At 41.3% G+C, this 27,538-nt stretch overlaps 1 protein-coding gene across 1 annotated transcript in view; it reads right to left on the reverse strand.

Moving 5' to 3' along the window:
* The window catches only part of TRAPPC9 (trafficking protein particle complex subunit 9), a 276,428-nt gene that overhangs the window by 227,328 nt on the left and 21,562 nt on the right, over nucleotides 1-27,538 (reverse strand). The window contains exons 8-17 of the mRNA XM_082236028.1: nucleotides 26,717-26,933; nucleotides 23,772-23,915; nucleotides 21,721-21,847; nucleotides 19,886-20,031; nucleotides 19,147-19,232; nucleotides 15,149-15,275; nucleotides 13,734-13,866; nucleotides 12,606-12,769; nucleotides 6,732-6,884; nucleotides 4,507-4,631 (exon numbers count right to left, since the gene is read on the reverse strand). Coding sequence (XP_082092154.1) covers nucleotides 4,507-4,631; nucleotides 6,732-6,884; nucleotides 12,606-12,769; nucleotides 13,734-13,866; nucleotides 15,149-15,275; nucleotides 19,147-19,232; nucleotides 19,886-20,031; nucleotides 21,721-21,847; nucleotides 23,772-23,915; nucleotides 26,717-26,933 — 1,422 coding nt within the window. The remainder of the gene's footprint in view (nucleotides 1-4,506; nucleotides 4,632-6,731; nucleotides 6,885-12,605; nucleotides 12,770-13,733; nucleotides 13,867-15,148; nucleotides 15,276-19,146; nucleotides 19,233-19,885; nucleotides 20,032-21,720; nucleotides 21,848-23,771; nucleotides 23,916-26,716; nucleotides 26,934-27,538) is intronic.

The following is a 27,538-nucleotide window of genomic DNA, read 5'->3' on the forward strand; positions in this document are numbered from 1 at the left end:
TGTTTCCAGGGTCCACTGCGTGACTTGAGAGGCACCAAACTTTAGTGCATCCTCAGTGGGATCTTTAATGTTTTTCATTTAACGTAAGACCCTGTCAGATGCCACCATGCAGTCAGGTTTGAACACTGAAATTTCATGCAACAATCCTTGAGGTGTTCCTATTGAAGACATTATCACTTTATTATTGCTGCAACTTTTTAATACACATTTGTTCATCGTCATTTATATGCATCACACAGGTCCAATCCAAATATTCAAATGTACCTCAATATTTTATTTATGGTCTCTGCAGCCATTAATCATAATGAAGAGACACATTATGAAGATATTTTCATTCTCAAATAATATTTTTTTTCCTTCTCCTCCAAGTTAAACTTTCATGAGAGGAACATGTTATGTGTAACTCTAATATACATTTTAAAAACAATTCACTGTATAGCAAAGCAAAGTTTATTTTTATTGAAGCCCTTGTCAGCAAATGGTTTGGGCAGAGGGCCACACTGACAAATGAGCACAACCTACCTTCACAAATGTCTTACTTCAGGCTCCCATCACCACAATTGCTTATCCATCTCCCTCCAAATGATGGATCTGACCGAGGTATTACCAGCTGTTGATTGCTAGTTTACAGGATCATATTTAACATTATTGTGAGATGATCTGCATGACTTATGTGTGCTCTGTAGATTATCGTTAAAATTCCCATGGAATGCCGATTCCCAATAGTAAGCAAATAATATCAAAGTGCTAAAAGCAAAAAAGGAAGCTGGGATATTTGCATCACTAATATCCTAGCACAAAAAATTGAAATCCAGAACAGATGCACAATTTATTTTGAAACACTGAGCTGTCTAATCGCAGCAGGACTAAAACGTTCAGCTAATTATTGAAACAGGTAAGAATTCTCTAGATATACATTATTTAATTAATTTTACTTTCTCTAATGAATTAGCAAAGCTATACCAGATGCTCTGCTTGTAAATACTTACTGAGCAAGTACGTATTTTCAAACAGGGGCAGGAAAAGTAACAAAATGTTTTTCCTTGTAGTTGTTTCGATACTACTGCTTACCCTCAACAACATGTGCAAACAGTGAAAGGTCACTATTTTCTCAGTTTTATCTCATGTATCGGATGAAACAGGAACTTAGCTTCAGAAGTCTCTAAGGCATAGCAATGCTTTCCAAATTATGTATTGGATAATTTACAGTCTGACAGTGCAATCCTCTGCAAGTCTGCACCAGTGGAAGTTTGTCAGGGGGTACCCTCCAATAATGGGCAGCCTCATGCCTGCACACAAAGCTATTCCCTCCCATGGTAACACAGTTATATACTGAATTCTTAGTAACGCCACTCAAGTGCCACCTTCCATATTTTTGTAGCCATTTTCACCAGGTTTACTGTATTTTCAAAGCTCTGTGAAACAATTCATCTGTCCTTACTCTGCAAAAGGCAAAAAGACTTCAGTAATCCTGGAAGAGTGCAAAAGAGCCATTATACAGCTGAACAGCCAGATCAGACTTACAGTTATTTAACATTTCAAACTTCGAAATGCAGCTGCATACTGAAAACTGCATATACTGAAAAATGCACAAACGTTTATGTGCACAGAAGTCTGCCAATAATTTCACTCTCCACTTTTGATGTTGCAGAAGTAGTAGCTGTAACGGAACACTTTGCACAGTGAAGTTCTTTTCTCTCCGTGTTGAATGGCTGGATGTCAGAAGTGAACTCAGAGAGTCTGGCCACATCTGTCCCACAAGCTCCCCATGCCTAATATGGGTGCTGAATACATGTTGTTGTTTAGTCGTTTAGTCGTGTCCGACTCTTCGTGACCCCATGGACCAGAGCACGCCAGGCACTTCTGTCCTCCACTGCCTCCCGCAGTTTGATCAAACTCATGCTAGTAGCTTCAAGAACACCATCCAACCATCTCATTCTCTGTCGTCCCCTTCTCCATACATAGAAACATGCATATATTGATAACCTCGGACAAAAACTGAAGAAGCAACTTAGTACATTCACGCCTCACTCAACTCTCTCACAGATTAAATACCAACCAAACAACCTGGTGAATGAAATAACAAATGTTTTCAGGAAACAATGTGTGGCAAAGTGCCCATCCTTCTACCAGTTTATTTACCAGTTCATAACTGCCCCAAATGGCACATGACATCTCCACCCATTAGAACTGAGCCATCACAGTGTGGAACTCATGGCTTGCTCTCTGTCTCTCATTTGGACCAATATACCCATGGGACGTGGGTGGCGCTGTGGGTTAAACCACAGAGCCTAGGACTTGCCGATCAGAAGGTTGACGGTTCGAATCCCCACGACGGGGTGAGCTCCTGTTGCTTGGTCCCTGCTCCTGCCAACCTAGCAGTTCGAAAGCACACCAAAAAGTGCAAGTAGATAAATAGGTACCGCTCTGGCGGGAAGGTAAACAGCGTTTCTGTGCGCAGCTCTGGTTAGCCAGAAGCGGCTTAGTCATGCTGGCCACATGGCCCGGAAGCTGTACGCCGGCTCCCTTGGCCAATAAAGCAAGATGAGCACCGCAACCCCAGAGTCGGTCACAACTGGACCTAATGGTCAGGGGTCCCTTTACCTTACCCAGTGCCCCCGCCTTTAAGGGCAAAGGAGAATGCTGTTGCATGCACCAAGGGAATTCAATGAGTTTCTATGGTGCAGCCCAGTGGTGATTTCTCAGCCCAGCTCACTTTCTCTATTCTGAAATAACTGCCACCTACTCACAGTAGTGGGGGGGGGGGCATGTAGAAATTATGCACTGAACAGTGTTAGTAATTCTGACAACTGCTTGCCACCAACAAGGCAACCTGCTATTACTTGCAACCGTTTAAATGCATTTTTGTGTCATACTGGTTGCAAAACCCGGCTTAATTGGTTGATGGATTGTTGCTTTAATCACCAATCTGATTGTATGACTGTATGAGTTGTATGAGTGCACATTAATACAGTATGTGATAAATGTCTATGGATGTATAGCATGTATTTAAGCAGGCAGGGTGATGGTAACCATAGTGCATAGTCCAAAAATAGAATTATCATCTGTAAAAGCATTCATGCTGTGGCAGTTGACAGAATGGATATAAATATACCTATTAGCAGCTTCAACTGAATCTCTAAACAGCACTGTAGTGATAGCAGGACGCTAAAAATAGCTTGACAATGCTGCATTTGAACACTTGGCCTCAGAAGCACTCTGATGCATACACTGGGTGAATTTCAATTTTTCCCTTCATGTAGTTCAAAATGAACATCTGTGGCACATGAGAGACAGGCAAAGTGACATTCTCTGACCTCTCTTCCCTGTGTCTACCCTACAAATAGCTATACAACAATGTAAGATGATTTTTTTCAGCTAGAGAAAATGTTGCACTGGCTAGAATTTTAAATAAGAGTAAAACAAAAAAACCCAGGCTCCTAAAATAAATTACAAGAGCAAACCATTTCTACATGCATCTTTTGGTGCAAATTGGATCGCACATCTGCATCAGGAGTCACCAGCTGTTACATACATCTCACGGCCCACAACTACAGTTGGATCATGGCCGCAAGATGACCACAGTTAGCTGGGTGAAAAACAAACCTTTGTATTTCTTCCAAATAAGTAAATCACATTTCTTAATTTCCCCCCAAATGCCTGTTCTATGTCCACATTTATACCTAACAGAAACTGAACGTGCAGCCCCAAATTCCGCATACTGGAAGCGGGAAGAACCATACTCCACCCCCCTTCAAAATTGCATGTTACAAAAGGGTTATTTCATCGACTGGCCTGCGAATGTCTTATTTTGAATGGAGCAGAGAACCACAATAGAAGCATCTGATAAAGCGGACTGTAATCCATGAAAGCAGGCACTTTCTGGTTTTTAACGTGCCACAAGACTTTCCACCAAGACTAGCAAGTTATATGAATCTTAAAGATCACAGTAGCCTGCTAGGCTGATGGCAGCCACAACATACAAGATGCACTTGGTATCAGATTTCCTATACACATTTTGGTTAAATTACTTCAAATTAGTGTGTTAGGAATATAATTTCAGAAAAATCAATTGTGCTTATTTCTCCTTTACTGGATGGAAAAAACAAAGTGAGCTTTGTTTTAGCACCTTCACACAATGGGTCTGGTTTTACTATTTTAGGCAGAAGAACACAAAAGAAAGTTATGACTTGTACTTTATTGAACTGGTTAATTAGCACACTTAAGTTGGAAAAGAAAGAAGTAAAATTAGATGTTTTACTGGATCAGTTAGTATTACAAACCTTTAGAGCTTTTACTATCAAAGCTGCAAAACAACAACAATCCCAATGGATCATCTAGCACTTATTTTATTGCAATATTTTACAAAACCATTTATTTGTCTGATATACTAGTTTGCTTTTCCCCAACAAAATTGTCACCATACACAATGCCTTACCTATCTCTTCCCGCACCAAACATTCAACGCAGCCAGGCAAATCAATTTTTGTGATAGTGTTCGCTTACCTTTACATGACTGAAGTCACCAACTTTGGTGGTTTCTGGTGGATTGATAGGTTTGTTCTCGACTCGTGGTTTTATCACTTGTCGAAAAGGACTGGAAAGCGGAAGACCACTCACGCTAATTCCATCTAAAAAGGGGGGGGGGAGAGAACATTATTATTCCTCCTTTCAAACTCAGAGGCACTTAAAAAGAAATATCAGTAGGCAACCAGGCGATCTTTGACAAGCACCTGTGTCCACCCGGTACTAGGTAATAAACCCAAATCACTCAAGATTCAAAATAGTTTCTTCGATGCACAGAAATTTCAAGGTAATATAACAACTGTGGGAATTGACAGTTCTAACTAGCACTGGGCAAACTCTCTCGTGCTTGTCCTGGTCAGACCCAGAAGCAGACTGATTTGGCTTTTTGTTTTAAATCGATTCCAAAGTCAATCTATGAGGCTTGGGAAATAAAGAACTCCTTCTCCTCCTTGGAAGTTCCCCTGCTCCCCTTACTTAACTGCAAGCAGGGATGGCATTTGAGAACAGAGGAGAGATATTATATACCCTATACACATGGCTATTACTAGAAGTAAGGCTGCCCCTATGCTTCTTTCATTATACAGCTACCACAAGCAAAGCAAGTGCAAGTCTTTGTGGCACCCTTATTAATACCACTATGCAATCCTGCATCCTTTGACAAACTGGTATCAACGAAGGCAACGTGCCTTCATCCAAACTGCTTATTAACACAATACTTCCAGCAAACATTCATTGGAACAAAGCCTTCCAAAATCTCTTTAATAATACTTGCTTAACATTAAATAATGGATAACGTGAATATTATGTATTCAATACTGCAAGAGTTAATTAAAATTTAGAGTCAGTAGACCTTTATCATTAGGTCTTAATAAATTTCAAAATTATTTTTGTCAGAATGAATTTGTGGGCACCGACAAAACTCATTACTGTAACTTCTAAATAAGTTATGTACACAGCACATCTACTGCATTATTTAAAATGTTACTTTTATGAGATTCTGTGCAATACAACTTTTCAATTACACACAGGGGAATGTTGAAAAACGAGGTTTCTGCTTTGCCCCAATGCTTCCTTATCTTAGTAAGATGCACAAGCATGCTGTTGCATGGGGGGAATGGAGGGGACATCAGGATGGGAGCTGAACACAGCCCTCCAGACCTCTCTGTCTGACTCCTGGATTTCTCATTAGGCCACACTCCTCAGCTACCCTACGCCACACCATCCCCGAATTCAGTTACATGCACACATCATCACTGCATCCTTCAATGGTGAGAATGCCTCTTGCTTGCCTGGATGGAGTATGGAAAGAGGGGTGTGCATGTGTACGAGCCTCTGACTTCACATGACTGCAATGTAGTCTACTGTACTGTACAACAGGAGGAGTTACATCTGTAGCTCCCGACTTTTTTGCCTGTTTCTACCACTGTTGTACCCAACCCTCACAAAGTTGTCAGAAGGGAAATACAGCCTATGGGCTGAAAAAAAAACCGTTCCTACCCCTGCTGTTGAGTAAGAATAGCTTCTCAACTTACCATCAGTGTGGTTTTAAATATTCCTGGGAAATACCTGATGGATTGCCGTATGGATGGTCTCTTTCCCAATTCAACAAGGGGTTGAACCAAGAGGTGGGGAAAGACACACTTGTACACACAAGTTCTGGGCTTGCAATACAATGGATTGAACCCATAATGTTTAGAAGCAGTAGGGGAAAACATTCACTAGCAACTTTCCACTAGGCACCAAAAAGGATACAGGTGAATTTATTCAACTTGAGTAATTCAACTGTAAAGTTGTTTAAATTATCTTGTATGATATTATGAAAATATCATGCTCTTATTATTCTTAGTATTACTCTGTCCCAGATCCCAAGGCCATACTTTAATTAAAAACACTATTCAGATTACAGATCAAGCTTACCAGATCTGACCACATGCTGATTCTCAATTACCACTGCATGAAGGAATATGGTAAGATTATATATAAGCGCTAATGGGAAAGCTTGGTGAACATTGATTGCCTTTATCCAAATTTTAAAGATGTGTAGTCACTAGATCAGCTGCTGGTTCCATTACAGCCAGGGTGATATTTGCCATTAAGGTTGCAAAGTAAGAGATTTCACACCCTACAGCTTTGAAATATCCCTAACTAAGCCAAAATATCTACCAAAACCCCCACTCCATACCAAAAAAGAATCCAAAACTCACCATCATTAAGGTCTTGCAGGAGGTTTTCCTGGCAGGAGAAGTCAAGCTTTACTTTAATGTACACAATAAATGTAGCAATGTGTCCTGGTTTCAGAGGAAACTGAGAGAGCGTGTCTTCCAGATTCCAGCTCAGAAAGTCACCGAACAGCTTTCCTATAAAAATAATAGCAATATACAGAAGCTATGTGTAGACAAACACAATAAGTACACTGGGTCAAACTATAAAATACCCAGTGTTCAGTATGGCTCCTGCTGAATATGTAGAATTTTGTTTTTCAAAAAAAAGATTTTTGTCCACTTTTATGGAAAAAGTGACTAGTAAATATAATACTAATACTAATAATAATAATAATTACATCACCACCTAGGCCCAGAATTCTCAATTCTCAATTCTATTTGGGGTTGATCTATTAGAAAGCAGCCAGGTTTGCAGGGTATGGAGGAAGCAGAAAGCCTAGAAAATAATGTCAGGTTACAGTGGTGTCCCGCAAGACGAATGCCTCGCAAGACGAAAAACTCGCTAGACGAAAGGGTTTTGCAGTTTTTGAGCTGCTTCGCAAGACGAATTTCCCTATGGGCTTGCTTCGCAAGACGAAAACGTCTTGCAAGTTTGTTTCCTTTTTCTTAACACCATTAATAAGTTGCGACTTGACTTCGAGGAGCAACTCATAGAACACGGTGTGGTAGCCTTTTTTGAGGTTTTTGGTGATTTTTGAAGCTTTTCCCAAACTTTTCCGACACCGTGCTTCGCAAGATGAAAAATTCGCTAGACGAAAAAACTCGCGGAACGAATTAATTTCGTCTTGCGAGGCACCACTGTATTTACTACCTGTTAAGTGCTATATGAAAGGGACAGGGGTGGCGCTGTGGGTTAAACCACAGAGCCTAGGACTTGCTGATCAGAAAGTCGGCGGTTCGAATCCACGCGACAGGGTGAGCTCCCGTTGCTGGGTCCCTGCTCCTGCCAACCTAGCAGTACGAAAGCACGGCAAAGTTCAAGTAGATAAATAGGTACCACTGCGGCGGGAAGGTAAACGGCCTAGGACCCTCGTACCTACGGGACCGCCTCTCCTGGTATGCCCCACAGAGGAACCTACGGTCTGCAAATAAAAACATCCTGAAGGTCCCAGGCCTCAGAGAGGTTAGGCTGGCCTCAACTAGAGCCAGGGCTTTATCGGCTGCGGCTCCAATCTGGTGGAACGCTCTGTCACAAGAGACTAGGGCCCTGCGGGACCTGACATCTTTCCGCAAGGCCTGCAAGACAGAGTTGTTCCACCAGACCTTTGGTCAGGGCCCAGCCTGACTCCCTCCTATGGCAACCTGCACGGAACTTTGCTTAACGGTTGCCATTAATTTGATTTTAATTAATTGTTATAATAAAATGTTTTAGAATGTTAGATTATTTGATTGTTTGATTATTTGATTGTTGTTAGCCGCCCTGAGCCCGGCTTTGGCTGGGGAGGGCGGGATATAAATAAATTTTTTTATTATTATTATTATCATCATCATCATCATCATCATCATCATTCCGTGTGCTGCTCTGGTTCACCAGAAGCGGCTTAGTCATGCTGGCCACATGCCCTGGAAGCTGTATGCCGGCTCCCTCAACCAATAAAGCGAGATGAGCGCCGCAACCCCCGAGTCGGCCACGACTGGACCTAATGGTCAGGGGTCCCTTTAACTTTAAGTGCAATATGGGGGGGGGGCACAAAACTAGAAAAACTATAACTGCGTGCTCTGAACACAAGAAAACAGGGCAAGAGAAGTGGCATATGTGCTGCAAGAGTAATTGCTGGGGTTTTGTTGCCACCTGCCTGTCTTGAGATACAATGAGTTGTACCTCTGGGGTGAAGTCAAACTGCTGGAGAATCTCAGCACCTGCTATGGCTGCGGAGACGGCTAACTCAGTCTTTTTGCTGGGTTAGCAGCATCAAAGCAATCTCTCTGGGGCACAAGATTGGACATTGAAATATTGGGCTGCCCAGATGACAAGACCCTTCTCTCGGCCTCACTGGTGTGGTCCAAAGGAAAGCAGAGGGATGCGTTTGGCACCAGTTTGGCTGCAGGAGTTGCTGGAAGGAGGCGTACAAGGTGCCATCCAACTGCCTTAGGGACTCCACTCCAGATCTGTGTAGTGTTTACTCCTTTGCCTTTTCTTCTCCAAAAAATGTCCCGCAAGTCAACGGGTAGTTACTGGGGTAGGTGAATTATTATTGATTCAATTTATATCCTCCCCTTGCTCCCGAAAAGGCCCAGGGCAGCAGTATTAGAATTTGAGAATGACAGAAATAGATTTTCATTAGTTAGATTAAAAGGCTATGCCTATTAATTTATTTCAATCATTTATTTTTATGATGAGAGCACAAAAGCAGATTCTAATTATTTGCAGCATGTATCACTGCTGAGAACAACTAAAAGATCACCAGAATTTGCAGAATTTTTTCAAGTCCCAAAACATTGTGGCACTTGCTCGGATCACTGTTTGTCCGAGTGCTTCAAAGTAACTAAATTATTAAAATACATATTTTTAATCTAAAACTTGCAGTGTTAACTATTTTTCCTGTAGGAGTCAGCCAGAGATGCATTATTCATTACAACAGTACTGCCAACTATTGCCTTTATTATCAGAAACACAATAACGAATATTTTTTTCCATTCCAGTAAAAGTTCATTTAAGATGCAAGCACATCAAAAAAAATGGCTACTTTCTGACATCTTATATTTAGTAGCCAATTTTAAGTTCTTTCTATCAAGGTGGTGTAGTATCTTCAGATTCACTGACCAATGTTGCAAATGTTGTCTTCAAGCAAAGCTCACCTGTGACTTCCTTACTTATCAAGTCCTGAAGTTAATGGAACTTATTTCAAGATGACATGGACAGGTTTGCAACTCAAGTCCAATTGGGAGCAACTGCACTTAGTCTTAACTTTTTTCCTACTGATTTCAATGGGGCTTTGTTCATTACTAACTAAAGGAGGCTCAGGGTTGTTTAAATTTTCTGTCCTTAACATAATAAGTAAAGGTAAAAAGATAAAGAACCCCTGGATGGTTAAGTCATTTTGGCTTTCAGGCCAAGGGAGCCAGCATTTGTCCACAGACAGTTTTCCGGGTCATGTGGCCATCATGACTAAACCGCTACAGGTGCACAGAGGACCGTGACAAGTGCCAGAGCACATGGAAATGCGGTTTACCTTCCCGACGCAGCAGTACCTATTTATCTACTTGCACTGGCATGCTTTTGTTTTGTTTTGTTTTTTGTTTTTTAACTGTGTATGCAACAAGTTAATTTTATTTTTATTTTTTATATATTTTTTTATTGCAGATTTTTTAACAAACAAGAAATCACCAAACATATAAAATACCATCACCAAAAAGTAACAATCAAAAGAAAACAACAACAAACAAAAAGATAAACAGAAAACAGAAAAAATACAACAAAAACCACTATCCATAAATCATGTTTCCATAGCTTTTGGACTTCCTCACATCTCCCTTTCCTGCATTCTCAATAATAAAGTTATAAACAGCAATTTATCACCTTATTTCAATTCTTATTTTGTAATTCTCAAATATTATATCTCAGATTTTAAATGTTTTTGTCATGTGCTTAACAGCTTAGTTTAAACGTAATATTGTTTCCTAGTTCGTCTTTTACTTAAACATCACTTATTCTCATAGTTTATTTCAACTAAAATTGCTGATGCCATGTTAGTTTCTATCATGCAATTTCTTAACATTCATACAACTTATAGTATTTTTGTAAATAGTCCTTAAACTTTTTCCAGTCCTCTTCCACTGCTTCTTCTCCCAAGTCTTGGATTCTGCCAGTCATTTCAGCCAGCTCCATGTAGTCTATCAATTGCGTCTGCCATTCTTCCAGCGTGGGCAAATCTTGTGTCTTCCTGCACTGGCATGCTTTTGAACTGCTAGGTTGGCAGGAGCTGGGACAGAGAAACGGGAGCTCACCCTGTCGCGGGGATTCGAACCGCCGACCTTCCGATCGGCAAGCCCTAGACTCAGTGGTTTAGACCACAGCGCCACCCACGTCCCTTTAATGCCATGGTTTAAAGTTAGCTTAATATCCTGGCTTGTTTGTAAACTACTGAACAGGGTTTTTTTGGATCACATACAATCTGATGCTCTGATTAAGAGCTGAATCCTGGCTCATTCAGGCCCTCACACCAAGGGAGGGATGAAGCAGCTGCCAAGGCACCTGCACAGAGCTTCTGCATATCCTGGCTTACTGAGCAAGGAACTAATCATGCAAACCGGGCCAATGTGATTTCCACAGGAAATTAGGTACACGTTTGGTGGACTACATCCTCAGTTCACATGCCTCTTAATTTTTTGCATATCTCATAGAAGAATCATAATTTACTAGCTATTCAAACATTCAAATGTGTATGTGCATCTCCGGTGATTTTTAAAATACTTCTCGGTGAAGCTTTCTTCCCTAGTAGTGTGTTAAAAGACTGCAGCTTAAAGAGAGCTTGTAAGAAGTCAGTGAGGAATGCATAAACTCAATAAACTGTTTCTTGATCTAAATAGTCATGGAAAATAAAAATTTAAAGAAGAAGAAGAAAGAAATAGTCATGGAAACAGAGTTTAGAAGCTTTATAGTAGTGTGGACATTTCTAAACAGTGCAGAATGCTTTTTTTACCTTTTACTTTGGTGCATTATCATAAAACACCTATCTTGCAAAATCTGCATTAGCTGCTTGTATATTATCAAGTTCAATTAAAGGTGTTAAGATTAACATAAAAATCCCTAAACATCTTGGGCCCTAGGGAGGTGGCTTTTCCATTTTCCTCCTGCTAGTCTTCTTTGTACGGTTGAGACACTGATAAATGAAATGGAATCATTATGAATTATATATGTTTTAACTGTATTATATTTATTGCTTTTGTTATTACCAATGTGCACTTTTATGAAAACCCCTTTGATGTCTGCTTGACAGAAAGCACCATATAATAATCTGCAATATTTAATTAAATAAGGTTTTGGGCTTACAGAAAATACTTCTCTTTTTAAATCCGATAAACTTTAAACCCTGTATCAAAAATAGTCAACAACTATTATTATCTTAGGTGGTTTTATTTTTTGATATTTATCTGTAATTAGAAGGACATCAGCATTAATAAAATCTGAAAATACCTTCAAGATTATTCCTTTCCAAAATCCTTGTTGGTACAAAACAAAAACTGAATCCAGCGAAACAATTTTAGGTTTATTCTTTGTTAAAGTATAAGGTGTTGCTCCTGTCACCAGAAAGAGCTGCGTATTATATAAATGACCAAGATTCTCTGGGTATCAAGCAGCACACTTGGAGAGGTGGGGATTCTCACATAAGTCTTGTGGAGGAAGCATATACAATACCATCCCTCCAGTCCCTTCATCAATCATAACCGCCTTTCTCAAAATATATGCTTATCACATAACTTATGAAGAGCCATCACCAGAATTTTATTGTTGCCAATTTCCTCCTCATCCCTTTCTTCCTTGTGTACTGTATGCAGGTATCTTTGATGAAGTTAGTTGGAGGTCTAGCAGCGCCCAGCCTGTCGCTTATTTCTTTAAATCCCAGCTTACTTCCATCTTGTACATTCCTCTTCAATTAGGCTTTTGGCTGAATAACATTCTATGTCCTTTCAAATGTTTTTGCGGGAGGTGGGTTGTTATTCGTCTGTTTTGTATTTGTTCTTGTTTTTATTATGGGCTTTGCGTTTTGGTTTTTTAATGCTGGAAACTGCCCTGAAATCTTCAGCTGAAGGGTGGTATACAAATTTAATATAATAATGATAAGCAGCAGCAGCCGCCGCCAGTGGGCATGGCTGTGCTGCACTCAGAAACCTTTAGGCATCAATTGCAAATACCTTTTGTGTTGATCATTTTTGATGTGACTTCCAGCTTCTCCAAAGGCTCTGTTCCAATATTTTCTAGCTTAATGGTGAGTTGCTGCGTCTCTCCATTGTAGAGCTGGACAGACACATTGGTGGCTATTTCATCTCCTGAGGAAGGCTGTAGCATGTGAGCAGACCTTCAAGAATGGCATGAAAATACAAGTGAAAAACACATGCAGCATTGATAAACATATGAAAATTACATTATCTACCTTTATGATTTTATTATTATTTTTTGTCCTGCCCTTTCTCCAAAGAGCCTGGGGCAGTATACCTCTTTCCCCCCCGTCACATTTTATCCCCACAACAACCCTGTAAAGATATATTAGAGCCGAGGAGCAAGGTTATCCATTGCATATCTCAGCTGAGCTGAAATTTGAGCCCAGATCTTCCCAATCCTGGTCCGATACTGACCACTACACTATGCTGGCACAGCTTACTTACTCCTCTCCTTTCCGTGTGACATATAAAGATATTGACTGCATGTGCTACTGCACAGGTGATAATGGTCATTGTGGAGAATTCTACTTTGGCCTTCCAAGAAGAATCTAAAGAAGAATTTAAGACTAGGAATTGGTGAGTTAATTCTCCTTGCAGTGCAAGCTATTGAAAGTTAACACTGAAGCCACTGTTGCCCTTGCTGGTTAATATAGTAATCCTCAAGCTAATATCATTCAGGATAAATTTCTGTCCTTACTTGCTGACCCCAACAGTACAGTGGTACCTCGGGTTAAGAACTTAATTCGTTCTGGAGGTCCGTTCTTAACCTGAAACTGTTCTTAACCTGAGGTACCACTTTAGCTAATGGGGCCTCCTGCTGCCGCCGCACCGCCGCCGCCGCGCGATTTCAGTTCTCATCCTGAAGCAAAGTTCTTAACCCGAGGTACTATTTCTGGGTTAGAGGAGTCTGTAACCTGAAGCATCTGTAACCTGAAGCATCTGTAATCCAAGGTACCACTCTATAATAAAATGCTTGATGTTTTCACTAATACAAACACATAAATTTTAATGGGAACACAATATAATGTTATGTGGTTCTTTGGAGAGTGGATGATTCCCTGAGTTCCTAACGACTTGAAAATGATCATTCAGGTTTCTTACCTCGGTAATGAAGTACTAATTTGCAATCTAGGTAAAGCTGGAATGACTTCCACTGTGCAACCACTGGTCTTTATTCCTGGTAACTTATCCAAAAGACAATCACTGAAGACCCCAAAAACTGAAGTGTGATAACCTGCCATCAACAGAGACCACATCAGGAGTTTATTGTCAAGTCATGGATGGAAACCCCACTGTAGTTGAAGATGTCAGAAACTTGATATATATGGAATATACTGAATAGTTTAGTGACCTTGGTACCAGTGACTCACTTGGGCCCTCCTTACTAGCTAATTATGATATAAGTAGTTAGCAATTATCTATGAAGAGCTATTTAGGAAATGTCCAGGAGCCAATAATCCTCAAAACATAACTAACATTGGTTAGGGGGTAGGGGTTGTCATGGGAATGGGATGGGGGCTAAGTGGCAAATACAGAGGCCAGTAAATTTTAATCCTGTTTAGTATTCACACTGTGAGCCAAAGTCTTAAGAATATGTATCCGTCCATTTCCTATTCATTTCATTCTTGCATGTTTTCACTCATAAATCAGTTACTTCCCATTTTTGCATTAAGCTATAATTTCTTTAAAAATAAATATTTAAATTATTACATATTTTCCTTGAAAAAATGCACTCTTCTAAAAAAAACACATATTTCTAAAAACCTTTCTTTTTCAAAACACACTGCGGCGGGGGGGACGGGACCTCACCAAAACATTCGCAAATGCAAACAGTTATGGATAGCTAACTTCTGAATCACACTTTCGTGTGGGAAATGGGGATCAGGTCAGTTCATTTTGGGATTCACGAAAATCAAATTCCACAAATATCCCTACTAGAAACAAGAGAATTTTGCCAATTTGCCAAATTATGTTTTAAGCGAACTGTTTTAGGATTTACCTTGGACTACCCCAGGATCTCTGCTGCCCCTTTTCTCCCATATACAGTAATCTACAATCCAACAAACACCATTCGCCTCTGAGATGTTCAGCTACAATAGAGAGGGTTTTTTTATACCAGACTCCTGACTCATTTACTGGAAAGCACATTAATTATAAGCAATTTAAAGATAAGCCTCTTGTTTTCTCATTTCTATGTACAGTTAGCAGGCAATTAGGTTAGCTCAATATTTTCTTTTTAGAATCGATTGATACAATCTAGACTTCGTTTATGAAATTTGTAGCCCACCCTTCATCTCAAACGGCAGCAGCTATATGCAGTTTTAACAATAGGGTAATAAGTAGACACAGTGAGATAGACTGCTTCTATTTCCTGTGTGGCTGGGCGGAATTACAGTAAGCAAAAGGGATCACTCACTTCTAAACAAAAAATGGCAGGGGATCAGAACTGGCTGCCATTTAGAAAATCGACAACTTCTGAAGTATGAATGGAATATAAAAGCAACAACAGTTTTTACCATTGATAGTGATCTGGCCTGCAGACTGTGGGACACCGACAAGTGTTACTGGATAGAGGCCGGATTCTGCTGGTAAAGAGAGAGCTGCAGGGAGGGATTCAAACTCCACTCCACTTGTCAGAAGGCCCTGGAGGAGGGGAAAGCATATTCATAACAGACACACATAAGAAGTCTATTCAACTTGCATCAAAGAGAGTATAAATGCTGTCTGCTGGTGCTTATTTATACTGCTTTACTATTTATACTGCTTTACTGTTTTTGCCACTCTTCCAAGGAAGAAATAGTGGGATATAAATGATTTTAAATAAAACGTGTCTGCATTGAAAATGGGGCTTTAAATTAAGGAAGCTATGCATCTCATCCAATACACTATTGGAAACTGATGTTCACAAATATTAAACCAGCTTGCAAAGGTTTTTGGTGCTTAACTTTTAGCACTGTGTTTACTGTAATGCTCAGACTGCTTATTATTATACAGTGGTACCTCGGGCTAAGAACTTAATTCGTTCTGGAGGTCCGTTCTTAACCTGAAACTGTTCTTAACCTGAAGCACCACTTTAGCTAGCGGGGCCTCCCGCTGCTGCTGCGCTGCCACCACATGATTTCTGTTCTCATCCTGAAGCAAAGTTCTTAACCCGAGGTACTGTTTCTGGGTTAGCGGAGTCTGTAACCTGAAGCGTCTGTAACCCAAGGTACCACTGTATTTCATCTGCTGCATTTAATATTGCAATTTTATTATTTTATTGTACATTGTCTTAAGTACATTTGTAGAAACAGAACAAACTATATTGTGTGTGAAACATTTCTAATTTTGTGTCCCCTCCAACTCTATCAGAATCATTAAAGAATCTGCAGTGAAAGGGTATATGATAGCCCCCGTAGTCTGAGTCACTGGCTCTTAACATTACTGTCAGTTTTGCATTGAGATTATCAACTGTACACAGTAATTACATAGGCTTCATACTGTATATGAAATACCACAATGGTAAATCTAACTGCAATGGAGATTTCCTTGCAAAGCAACCCTGAAATAAGTAAGCATTACATAATATTATGTAAGTTAAATGTCTGACAACTGAAATACAGTGGTGCCCTGCAAGACGAATGCCTCGCAAGACGAAAAACTCGCTAGACGAAAGGGTTTTTCGGTTTTGCGTTGCTTCGCTAGACGAATTTCCCTATGGGCTTGCTTCGCAAGACGAAAACGTCTTGCGCTTTTTTCTTAAAGCCGCTTGAAGAGGCGCAGTTGCGACGGACCATGCCTTCGCAAGACGAAAAAAATCGCAAGACAAAAAGACTCGCGGAACGAATTATTTTTGTCTTGCGAGGCACCACTGTAGCTAAGTTCCAGCTCCTAACCAGAAGAAAAAGCCAACATAATTGTCTTTCCTTTCTTCTTAGGACTTATTACCAGTGAATTGTCTCTGTGAATTGAAAAATTCCCACTGGTCAGAATAATATACCACCATCTGCTGGAGCAAAGGACGTTTGGTTGGTTAGATTCACGAGCAAGTGGGTCAAAGAATCACTCTAATGTGATCTCAACTGACACGGCAGTTAGCTGAATTAACTGCAGAGTGTGTCTGAGGAGACACAGTATTATTCAGCTCAACAAATGACAACAGCCAATAGCCATTTCACTCAACACAGATTGTAGGCTATCTGGGTGCATTAACATGAATCAAAACTGTGGAACTCTGTCATCTACTTCCAAAGTGACAAAGTGCATTGAGACAAATCCTGAACAGAGGACAGAGGCCTTCACTGTTGAGTTATGCAGGCTGAAAGCAGAAAACCTGAAACATGTTTTTGAACATTTACGTGCCACAACGACCAAGGCTTTGCAATGAAGATTGATTTTTTTAAAGTAACAAAATAACACACACACACACCCCAGTAAAGAGGTATTGCATATCACTAAAATCTTATTCAAACTCGCAGCCAAAAGCCCTTTAGAACATGAGCTTTATCCTCCTCATAAGGCTAAGAGAGAGGGACACTATGCTGTGGTATGTACTGGGTGCTACTTTTGCACCTAAAGATGATATATAGAAGTCACTAATTTATATTTATCTTATTTTGAAATTTGGTGTGTTTAGTATCATTCTGCAAATCTCTGCAAGATTTCATAGCATACAAGCCTCTGGTATATAAAATAGTTGGTGATTAATTTCAGCATTAACCATGTCTGATTGAAAACACCAATTTCATAACGGAAAAAGTCCCACCCCCACTTCTGATATATTTTCCTTGCAGTGATGAAATGAATGTACAGGGCTTGCTTCTTTAAAAAGATGTATGGGGGGGGGAGGAATCAGAGATTTATAAAATTATGCACTATATGAAGAATTCATTTTGAGGTTTTTTTCCCCTTTCCCTGAACACAAGCACTTGAGCACATCCATTGAAATTGATGGGCAGGTCATTCAGGATAGACAAAGGGAAATGATTCTTGAAATCAATAATTAACATGTGGAATTGGTGGTCACAAGATGTGGTGATGGTAACTCAATTTGAAAGGGGTTACAGAAGGTAATGTAAGAGGAAAGTCTATCAACAGCCATTAACTATAGCTTTACTAAGCCTCCCTGCAAAAAGGCATGCAACTCTGTCCCCCAGCGTCTAGTACTCAAGACAGGAGAAGACTGCTACCTTCAGGATCTGCTTGCGATTTCCCAGAAGTATATGGGTGGTAACTGCTGCAAACTAGATACTGAACTTACTAGATGAAACCTTGGCCTGATCCAGTTAGAAAAAAATAAAAAATCCCCCCCTTTATTATTTAAGTATGATCATTCAAAAATAAAAGTTACTTCTGTATAACAACATGCTTGAAAATCCAAATAATTTATTGATAAAGCTTTGCCACCAAGCACTAGATTATTAAGACATCACTTTCACTTCTGCAAATCATCTTCACATAAGTTGATATAGGTAGTTTGTTTGGGACTCTTCATATTTTATGAAATCAGCCAAGGTGCACTATTAAAATGCAGCTATTTCAGCTGAACAATGACTGCCCTTGTGTGCATACCATCCAAACCCTTTAATTCTAGCCTTCGCAGTGTCTTGTCACACATTCCAATGGTTCCAACTAAGGCTAGAACTCTTTCCTCAATTAGCATTATTGCTGTGTGGACAAAGACCCAGGGATGAGGAATGGGGCAAGATTTGACAGACACAAGAAACGATGAACACAACTCCATATTCATCCAGCAATGCCCTTAGGAAAAGAAACCAAGGAGTTTTAAAGAATGTAAAAGCAGAAAGCAACAAAGACCTGGGGCTAAATTTAGAGGGCACAGAGATGTCAAGTTGAAAGGTCAGAAGAAATTTGGTGGGAGGAAAAGTTACATGGACAATGAGGAACATAACTATTGCTGCTAGCGTGCCTCAAATCCTCAAGAACCCCAATAGAAACATAACTTGGCTTAAAGGAGAAGTGTTATACTTGATCTCAAACCTTGTTTATAGAATGAACTATTCTATAAAGGAGGTTTGAGATTAAGTATAATGAAATACAAATACAGTGTACCTCGGGTTAAGAACTTAATTTGTTCCCGAGGTCCGTTCTTAACCTGAAACTATTCTTAACCTGAGGTACCACTTTAGCTAATGGGGCCTCCTGCTGCTGCTGCCGCGCCGCTGCCATGTTATTTTTGTTCTCAGCCTGAAGCAAAGTTCTTAACCTGAGGTACTATTTCTGGGTTAGCGGAGTCTGTAACCTGAAGTGTCTGTAACCCGAGGTACCACTGTAATTAATAATAATAAATCCCTAGTCAGTAAAAGGCAATGGTTCTATCCTTGCTTGTATACACTAGTATAAATGTTCAACAGCATAAAGCATATCAAACAGATATTAAGAGGGTGATCACACACCCTCATTGCACAGTCCTCTTCCCAACAATTTCAGCCATTTGTCCCATCTCATTTTAAACATGATGTTAACATCAATAAGGCTAATCAGGGTTTCAAGTCAACCAGGCTTTGAAACATACCATATTTTCTACACGGAGTTCAAAAGGCATTGGATTGTACACCATCAGCTGAACTTCACAAACATCTCCCTGGACCCACTGAAAATCTGTATTAAAAAAACAAAAACATAACAAGTTTCAGAGTTGCTGTTGTTGTTTTTCAAAAAGCTACATGCATACTTTGTTGCTGTTATCATATATTGCTACAGAGATATTGTAGATATCCCACATGCCGTCCATACAGGCTGCCTCTCACACGGCGACCGTACAGGCTGCAGCTCTCGCGCGCCATCCATATGGGTGTCTGTATGGGCTGCCGCTTGCACAGCGACAATAGGAAGTCTTGATCCCCACGTAACCCAACTTTTGTTGCAAGATTATGCTAAGCTAGAACAGCAAATCTGCAAGCATTCTGTTCCTCACGCTTCCAATAAGCACTGAAAAACTGAAAGGCATTCTTGCAATCATCTTCAATGATACTATAAAAATGTGAACTGCTTGTATCCTTCTTTCCTAGTGGCAGCAGTGGATTAACACATCATGAGCTGCAAACAAAGGCAAGATGGATACAAGCAATCTGTGCCAAATTGTCTAGTCAGTTTTATAATCGAGAGGAGGAAATAGCGTATTGATCCAAAAACTGGCAATAACCACTTGATTCAATTTGCAAGATGAAAACCAGCAAGCAAACAGTGGTATATCAAATATTCAAGCAGGATGCATTTTAAAACGTAATGACTATAAGAAATCGTTTTCTTACCAATTTTTTTACTCCGCTCCTCCCCACGATTGTGAGCGATGATTGGAGAATATATAAAGGGACTCTTTGTTGACATGTTCTGACCCACCAAGCTTTTTATTTTCTGTGGCCGAAGGCTAACAGGAAGATTTAAAAGTTTGACAGATCTGTTAAATGAACAAAGAGAGTTGTTTTAATATAGCAAAGACACCTAAATTGAACATGCAGTCAGAATAGAAACAAGGCAGCATTAGAAATTCTAGTAAAATCAGCTTAGAGTAGTGGGGGGGGGGGAATTGCAAGAAGAATAAAGGATTATCAATTCCTTAAATAAGCATGGTTACTATAAGCCTGGTAACCTACACATATGGCAATGCATCTAGCTTGAATTCAGAACTTCAGTGTCTGAGGCCTAGTGAGCTCTGAAAGACTGTGTGCTCAGCGATAGTGCTTAGGGATTATTTTCCATTCAATATGTAGATGCTACATCCCATATGTGGGACGCGGGTGGCGCTGTGGGCTAAAGCCTCAGCGCCTAGGGCTTGCCGATCGAAAGGTCGGCGGTTCGAATCCCCGCGGCGGGGTGCGCTCCCGCTGCTCGGTCCCAGCGCCTGCCCACCTAGCAGTTCGAAAGCACCCCCGGGGGCAAGTAGATAAATAGGTACCGCTTACCAGCGGGAAGGTAAACGGCGTTCCGTGTGCGGCTCTGGCTCGCCAGAGCAGCGTTGTCACGCTGGCCACGTGACCCGGAAGTGTCTTCGGACAGCGCTGGCCCCCGGCCAATAGATGTGAGATGGGCGCACAAACCCCAGAGTCTGTCAAGACTGGCCCGTTCGGGCAGGGGTACCTTTACCTTTACCTTTACATCCCATATGTAGCATAAAAAGCAAATTATATATCTTAAATTCTTACTGAAGGGTAAAATTATTTCACATTCTGTGGCCATAACACTGATGCCATGCCAATATTGACAATTAATTCTCTGGGAAGAGACTTCATTGACAAACATATCTCAGGCAAAGCCACTATACAGCACAAAATAAACAGGTATAATAGCAACAGTTCAATCCACCATGGAGCCATCTATGGCAGCATCAGCCAACACAACCATGAAAGTAGAGAAAAGGGTTAAACTAGTATGAAAGCAAACAACAACAAACCAAGATAAATCAGAAATAGTGACATGATGCTGAGACATCATAATTATGCATGTATTTGGGTAGTATTAAGAAGCAAATCGAAGGGTGGGTGGTGCTGTGCGTTAAACCACAGAGCCTAGGACTTGCCGATCAGAAGGTCGGCGGTTTGAATCCCCGCAATGGGGTGAGCTCCCGTTGCTCGGTCCCTGCTCCTGCCAACCTAGCAGTGCAAAAGCACCTCACAGTGCAAGTAGATAAATAGATACAGCTCCAGCAGGAAGGTAAACGGCGTTTCCGTGCGCTGCTCTGGTTCGCCAGACGCAGCTTAGTCATGCTGGCCACATGACCCAGAAGCTGTACACCGGCTCCCTCAGCCAATAAAGCAAGATGAGCACCGCAACCCCAGAGTTGTCCACGACTGGACCTAATGGTCAGGGGTCCCTTTACCTTTAAGAAGCAAATCTCTGGTATTCAGGGGATAAGAGGCAGTCTCAACTATGCAAGTTGAGTGTCCTCAACACAATGACTCCTTACACAACTGCCTGCTCCCTTCGAGAAATATTGTTACAAGTCAGAAACTGGACAGATGGTTACAAGGACAGAAACTGTCCCATTCTACTGCAGCTGACCCATGGATCACAAAGCACGTTTTGACGCCTACAGTGCAAAGCATGAAAACCAACAGGACCAAGCAATTCAATTGCAGTTGATGGTTACCTTACAATAGGAAGTTTAGTGAATGGCACAGGGGGAAGCTTTAAACCATCTGGAAGTGTAATTAATTCCATCGTCCCAGGGCATTTTGAGGTGTAGTTTTCTAGACTTTGTGTTACATCTTTCTTTTCTGAAAAGAAAGCACAATTCTCCATTAAAGTTGTCTCAAAACGGTAATATTCAAAAGCATTACAGCTATTTTTATTTTATTTTGCTATGTATTGTGATATACTGCTTACTCTCTCCATTACTTTCTCTCTCTCTATCTCTCTCTCTCTCTTAAAAAATTACAGTGAACTTCAGAACTCCACTGATGTAATATTGGATATGATCCTGAACCAATAGTAGTTAAAACACACACAAGCAAAATACTGAAGATTCCAAAAGCAGCAGTCAGTGGAACAATAAAAACCTTTTTACAGACCTGGCAATATATGACAAGGCTTTCCAAAGGTGACATGCTGCAACTAAAAAGAGCCAGGCTTTGATGCCTGTCCACCTAACCTCTGTAGATTGCACTGTTTGGAGAAGGTCTTCCCCAGAAGATCTTAATCATCATCATCATCATCATAATTTATTATTTGTACCCCGCCCATCTGGCTGGGTTTCCCCAGCCACTCTGGGCGGCTTCCAACAAAGATGAAAGATACACTAAAATGTCACATATTAAAAACTTCCCTGAACAGGGCTGCCTTCAAATGTCTTCTGAATGTCAGGTAGATGTTTATCACTTTGACATCTTGTGGGAGGGCATTCCACAGGGAAGGCACCACTACCGAGAAGGCCCTCTGCCTGGTTCCCTGTAACTTGGCCTCTCGCAGTGAGGGAACCGCCATAAGGCCCTCGGAGCTGGACCTCAGCGTCCGGGCAGAACGATGGGGGTGGAGACGCTCCTTCAGATATACTGGACCGAGGCCGTTTAGGGCTTTAAAGGTCAGCACCAACACTTTGAATTGTGCTCGGAAACGTACTGGGAGCCAATGTAGGTCTTTCAAGACCGGTGTTATATGGTCTTGGCGGCCGCTCCCAGTCACCAGTCTAGCTGCCGCATTCTGGATTAGTTGTAGTTTCCAGGTCACCTTCAAAGGTAGCCCCACGTAGAGCGTATTGCAGTAGTCCAAGCGGGAGATAACCAGAGCATGTACCACTCTGGCGAGACAGACTGCAGGCAGATAGAGTCTCAGCCTACGTACCAGATGGAGCTGGTAAACAGCTGCCCTGGATACAGATTTGGCCTGTGCCTCCATGGACAGCTGTGAGTCCAAAATGACTCCCAGGCTGTGCACCTGGTCCTTCAGGGGCACAGTTGCCCCATTCAGGACCAGGGAATCCTCCACACCTGCCCGCCTCCTGTCCCCCCCAAAAAGTACTTCTGTCTTGTCAGGATTCAACCTCAATCTGTTAGCCGCCATCCATCCTCCAACCGCTTCCAGACACTCACACAGGACCTTCACTGCCTTCACTGGTTCTGATTTAAAAGAGAGGTAGAGCTGGGTATCATCCGCGTACGGATGAACACCCAGCCCAAACCTCCTGATGATCTCTCCCAGTGGCTGCATGTAAATGTTGAAAAGCATGGGGGAGAGGACAGAACCCTGAGGCACCCCACAAGTGAGAGCCCAGGGGTCTGAACACTCATCCCCCACCACCACTGTATGACAGTGCCCCCAGCTCCCAGCCCCTCAAGACAGTCCAGAAGGATGTTATGGTCCAGAAGGATGTTAAAACACACATTCAGGTTCTGACAGGAGTAGGCAGTCCTTGAGACAACTTGACAATGTCTTGAAAGAACAACTTCAGTCCAGAAAGAATGCCAGTTTACCTGTTTCAAACCTGCTGTGATTTGTCCATTTTTAGATTAAGAGGATTTTCAAAAGCTCTTTGTGATATAACTTGGTAGGGAAGGAAACAGGATGGGGAGTCTGCTGCTCAATCAGCAGAAGTCAGGAATCCCACTCAGCATGTCTAAAGGAGCCTCTCCTTTAGTGACATCTATATAAATTGGTTACAGAAAATATATTTGTAATTTTATTTTTATTTTTTAAAAAACATACCCTGATCAGAAAGAAAATCCAGCATGGTTTGCAAGAGAAAAGACAAATGTCGGACAGAAAGCGCTGGGTTTCCCATTCTTCTTGAAGCATACACCAACTCGTGAAGCAAACGCATCTGCACGGCAGCCCAGCCACGGTGTGTTCCTTAAAAACAAAACCGGGAATGTTTACTGCAATAAACCTCGAAAGTGAGAAGCAATCAATACCATCACGAAATTCATTCGATGCTGAATTTTACAAGGCTACTAGCTCTAAGGCTCAGCATTATGCTAGACCTACTTCCCAAGACAACCGTCCCATGACATAAATTTTTAAAAGCCACGCTGCAGACTAGGGTAGTTAATAAAGGATAACTTATTTAATGCCTTCAGTGCCAAGATCCCATGCCTACACAATAACACTGCTCCTAGTGTAAGGCCCCTTCAGTTTTTACTGGGCCCAAGGCCCCTGAAAATCTCAAAGCCTATGCACAAACCTTCACATTTTCACTATACCACTGAATAGTGCCTCTTCTGTTACGAGGTAAAATCTTACTGCCATCTGGAAAAATCAAATTAATATTTTCCATTTCATCAACTAAATTATACTGTAGCACTGAACACAAATCATCATAATCACTCAGATGTTTATTAATGTTCTTCAAATCCAAGATACATTTTCTCTCAAATCCTCTCATTACTGCATCATCCACACTTAAATTTAGGCACTCAGGCTAAACATAAATCACTTTTATCATTATCCTCCGAAAACTGGACTTAAAATTAATTACCTCACATTAGTTACATTCAAAAAAAGAAATTATGTAGAAATAAGTCCTGTCAAGGTTTGAATGCCATACTCACATATTTGAATAAAATATGAAATATGGAAGCTAATGTTCCTCAAATGTAAAGAGACTTGGGGTTGTGTTCAGCTAACTGTTACTCAGAGTATACCCACTGAAGTTAATAGCCATGACTACCTTAGGCCTATTAATTTCAGTTAGCCTACTCTGAGTAAATGTTAGCTGAATGCAACTCTTTCTATAATATACGTGTTTCAAAACTACCTGCAGCTTTCATGAAGCTATTAATATTAGCTGGTATGTAATGTGGTATATAATTTTATTATATGCATTTGCAACACTTTCAGAAACTACAGTGTGGATCATATCCTATTATAATTCAGGACTACAACTGAAGATTGACAGAGGCTGTATCCTTCCCACCACTTCACATGTGATTCTTCCTCAGGAGTACCTGCTTCTTTAGATTTTATGAGGAATTTAAAAATAACTATGTGGGTGGCGCTGTGGGTTAAACCACAGAGCCTAGGACTTGCTGATCAGATGGTCAGTGGTTCGAATACCCGCGACGGGGTGAGTTCCCATTGCTCGGTCCCTGCTCCTGCCAACCTAGCAGTTCAAAAGCATGTCAAAGTGCAAGTAGATAAATAGGTACCACTCTGGCGGGAAGGTAAACGGCGTTTTCATGCGTTGCTCTGGTTCACCAGAAGTGCCTTAGTCATGTTGGCCACATGACCCGGAAGCTGTACGCTGGCTCCCTCAGCCAATAAAGCAAGATGAGCGCCGCAACCTCAGAGCCAGTCATGACTGGACCTAATGGTCAGGGGCCCCTTTACCTTTACCTTATGACAAATGTTCTCAATATAAACTGGTATTTTTAAAACAGTGTTTTAGAACTGGGGGGAGTTCCCCCTAAACACTAGGAATGCATAAATACTAGGATTCTGATTAATTGGTCTACGGATTAAAGTACAGAATTGTGCCAGACAGGGAATACAGTGGTGCCTCGCAAGACGAAATTAATCCGTTCCGTGAGTCTCTTCGTCTTGCGGTTTTTTCGTCTTGCGAAGCACGGCTATTAGCTGCTTAGCGGCTATTAGCGGCTTAGCGGCTATTAGCGGTTTAGCGGCTTTAAGAAAAAGGAAACAAACTCGCAAAACTCGCAAGTCGTTTCGTCTTGCGAAGCAAGCCCATAGGGAAATTCGTCTTGCGGAACGACTCAAAAAACGGAAAACTCTTTGGTCTTGCACGTTTTTTGTCTTGCGAGGCATTCGTCTTGCGAGGTACCACTGTACAGGGAATTCCTGGGCTGGCTTATGCAAACCAGCCTGGCCTAGCTAGGGCCATTATGGGAACCAAGGTGGACCACTGTGGAGAGGAACCCTTTAGCCTGGGAGGTGAGATGTTACCAAGGTGGTGGGGTGTGTGTTTGAGGGGGCAGGAAAAGGGAGGTTTGAAGCAAGGGTTTCTGGGCAGGCGGAGAAAGTACGGCTGAGATCCATCTTTGTGGGGAAGAGGGGAGGTTGTCTGCAATGCTTTGGGTCATGCTGTAAGATCTAGACTCCCTCCATGCAAACCAAAGGTGTAAATGGGCGAATAAACCCTATTTCTTAAAGCACGGCAGTCTCCACCATTTCTTCTATTCTCCAAAGGGGCACAGAGCCTGTATGTGTGCCTGTAGCCCCATGCGCTCTGGCCATTGCTTGGCGGAGAGAAGGCACAGTGCATTTGTAAGAATATACTTTCAGCCTGAACATATTCAAGAGCAGACCTTATTGTGAATCTTCCCCATCTCCACAAAAACATGTTTGCCCTCTCCCCTCTATAAAACCTGAAGCAGCACCTCTGCCAGTATTTAACACATAAACATTTAAACAATAATAACCAAGGTTTCTGTGCAGCATAGGGCTATCACAGGTACCGAAAAGAAGAAGAAAACCAGAACAATCTGCTTTACAGTTTGCATTTTATTGCCTGGCTTTGTCTCATGACTGTGTACGTGTAAATTTGTGGAGCTGACTGCTTGGAATGTCTGCCTCCAATTCAAACTTCAGTCTTCTGACTTCTGTACATTTATTTGCTAAGCTTGATGCAAGCAAGACAACGAGGGTTTTGAGGGGGATTTTTTAAGGGCAGGGGGGTGTCTGCAAATAATCTGTACCTTTGCTGAAATCCTTAGGATCCAGAGATAGACTGTAACCAGGAAGGGTCTCCAGAAGCAGCTTATAGCAGGCTCTCCACCCTGGCTCTGTTATGCTTGGTGCCACACACTGCATTGCTGCCACACGCTTGAAGAAAGCAGATTTGCGGTGAAATCCAATGCGCTCATAAAGCTCAGAAAGAATGCTATAACGCTGAATTTTTTCTTCTTCAGAAAGCTGGGTGGGGGCGAGAAAAAAAGTTTATTCATTAAAAGGTTCTTCTGAAACCTGCTGACATATCATACATACAAGCGGGCAGACAGCTACACAGTTTTATAAAAAGGCAAGAAAAAAGAAATGGGTCCAAACCTAAAAAGTGTGGAAAGTGACATCCTAAAGGGAAAAGCAATGAAACGGCAGTTGGACAGTAATAAAACATAAAATAATGACCAACTAGACTCTAGAGAAATGCATGCATCCCGGAGATAAATCACAGCTACTTATACTGCATTATAATCCAAAAGCAGCTTTCTTCTTTGATAGTGTGAGCAGCTGTAGTGTTAAATAATCTGAAACCTCCTGCTGCTAAGTATGCAGTTCTCCCTTGCAGGAATGTATGTATTTTGCTGGTTAGCCATGAAAGAGAATACAAAGAAATCCTTGACTGAGAACCAATGTATTCCACACACCCCCATAGCCTGTATTTCCCAAAACTGTCAGTATATTGTTGGTTGATTTTGCTAGCTCTGTTCTATTACAAGTATTGGTTTTGATGGTCAACTGCTACGCCCAAAACAACCTGTTTTCAGTATGTGGTCATTGTATTTTTAACATGCTGGCCA

This window comes from Podarcis vaucheri (assembly GCF_965113315.1).
Source record: "Podarcis vaucheri genome assembly, chromosome: 8".
Taxonomy (NCBI): Eukaryota; Metazoa; Chordata; class Lepidosauria; order Squamata; family Lacertidae; genus Podarcis; species Podarcis vaucheri.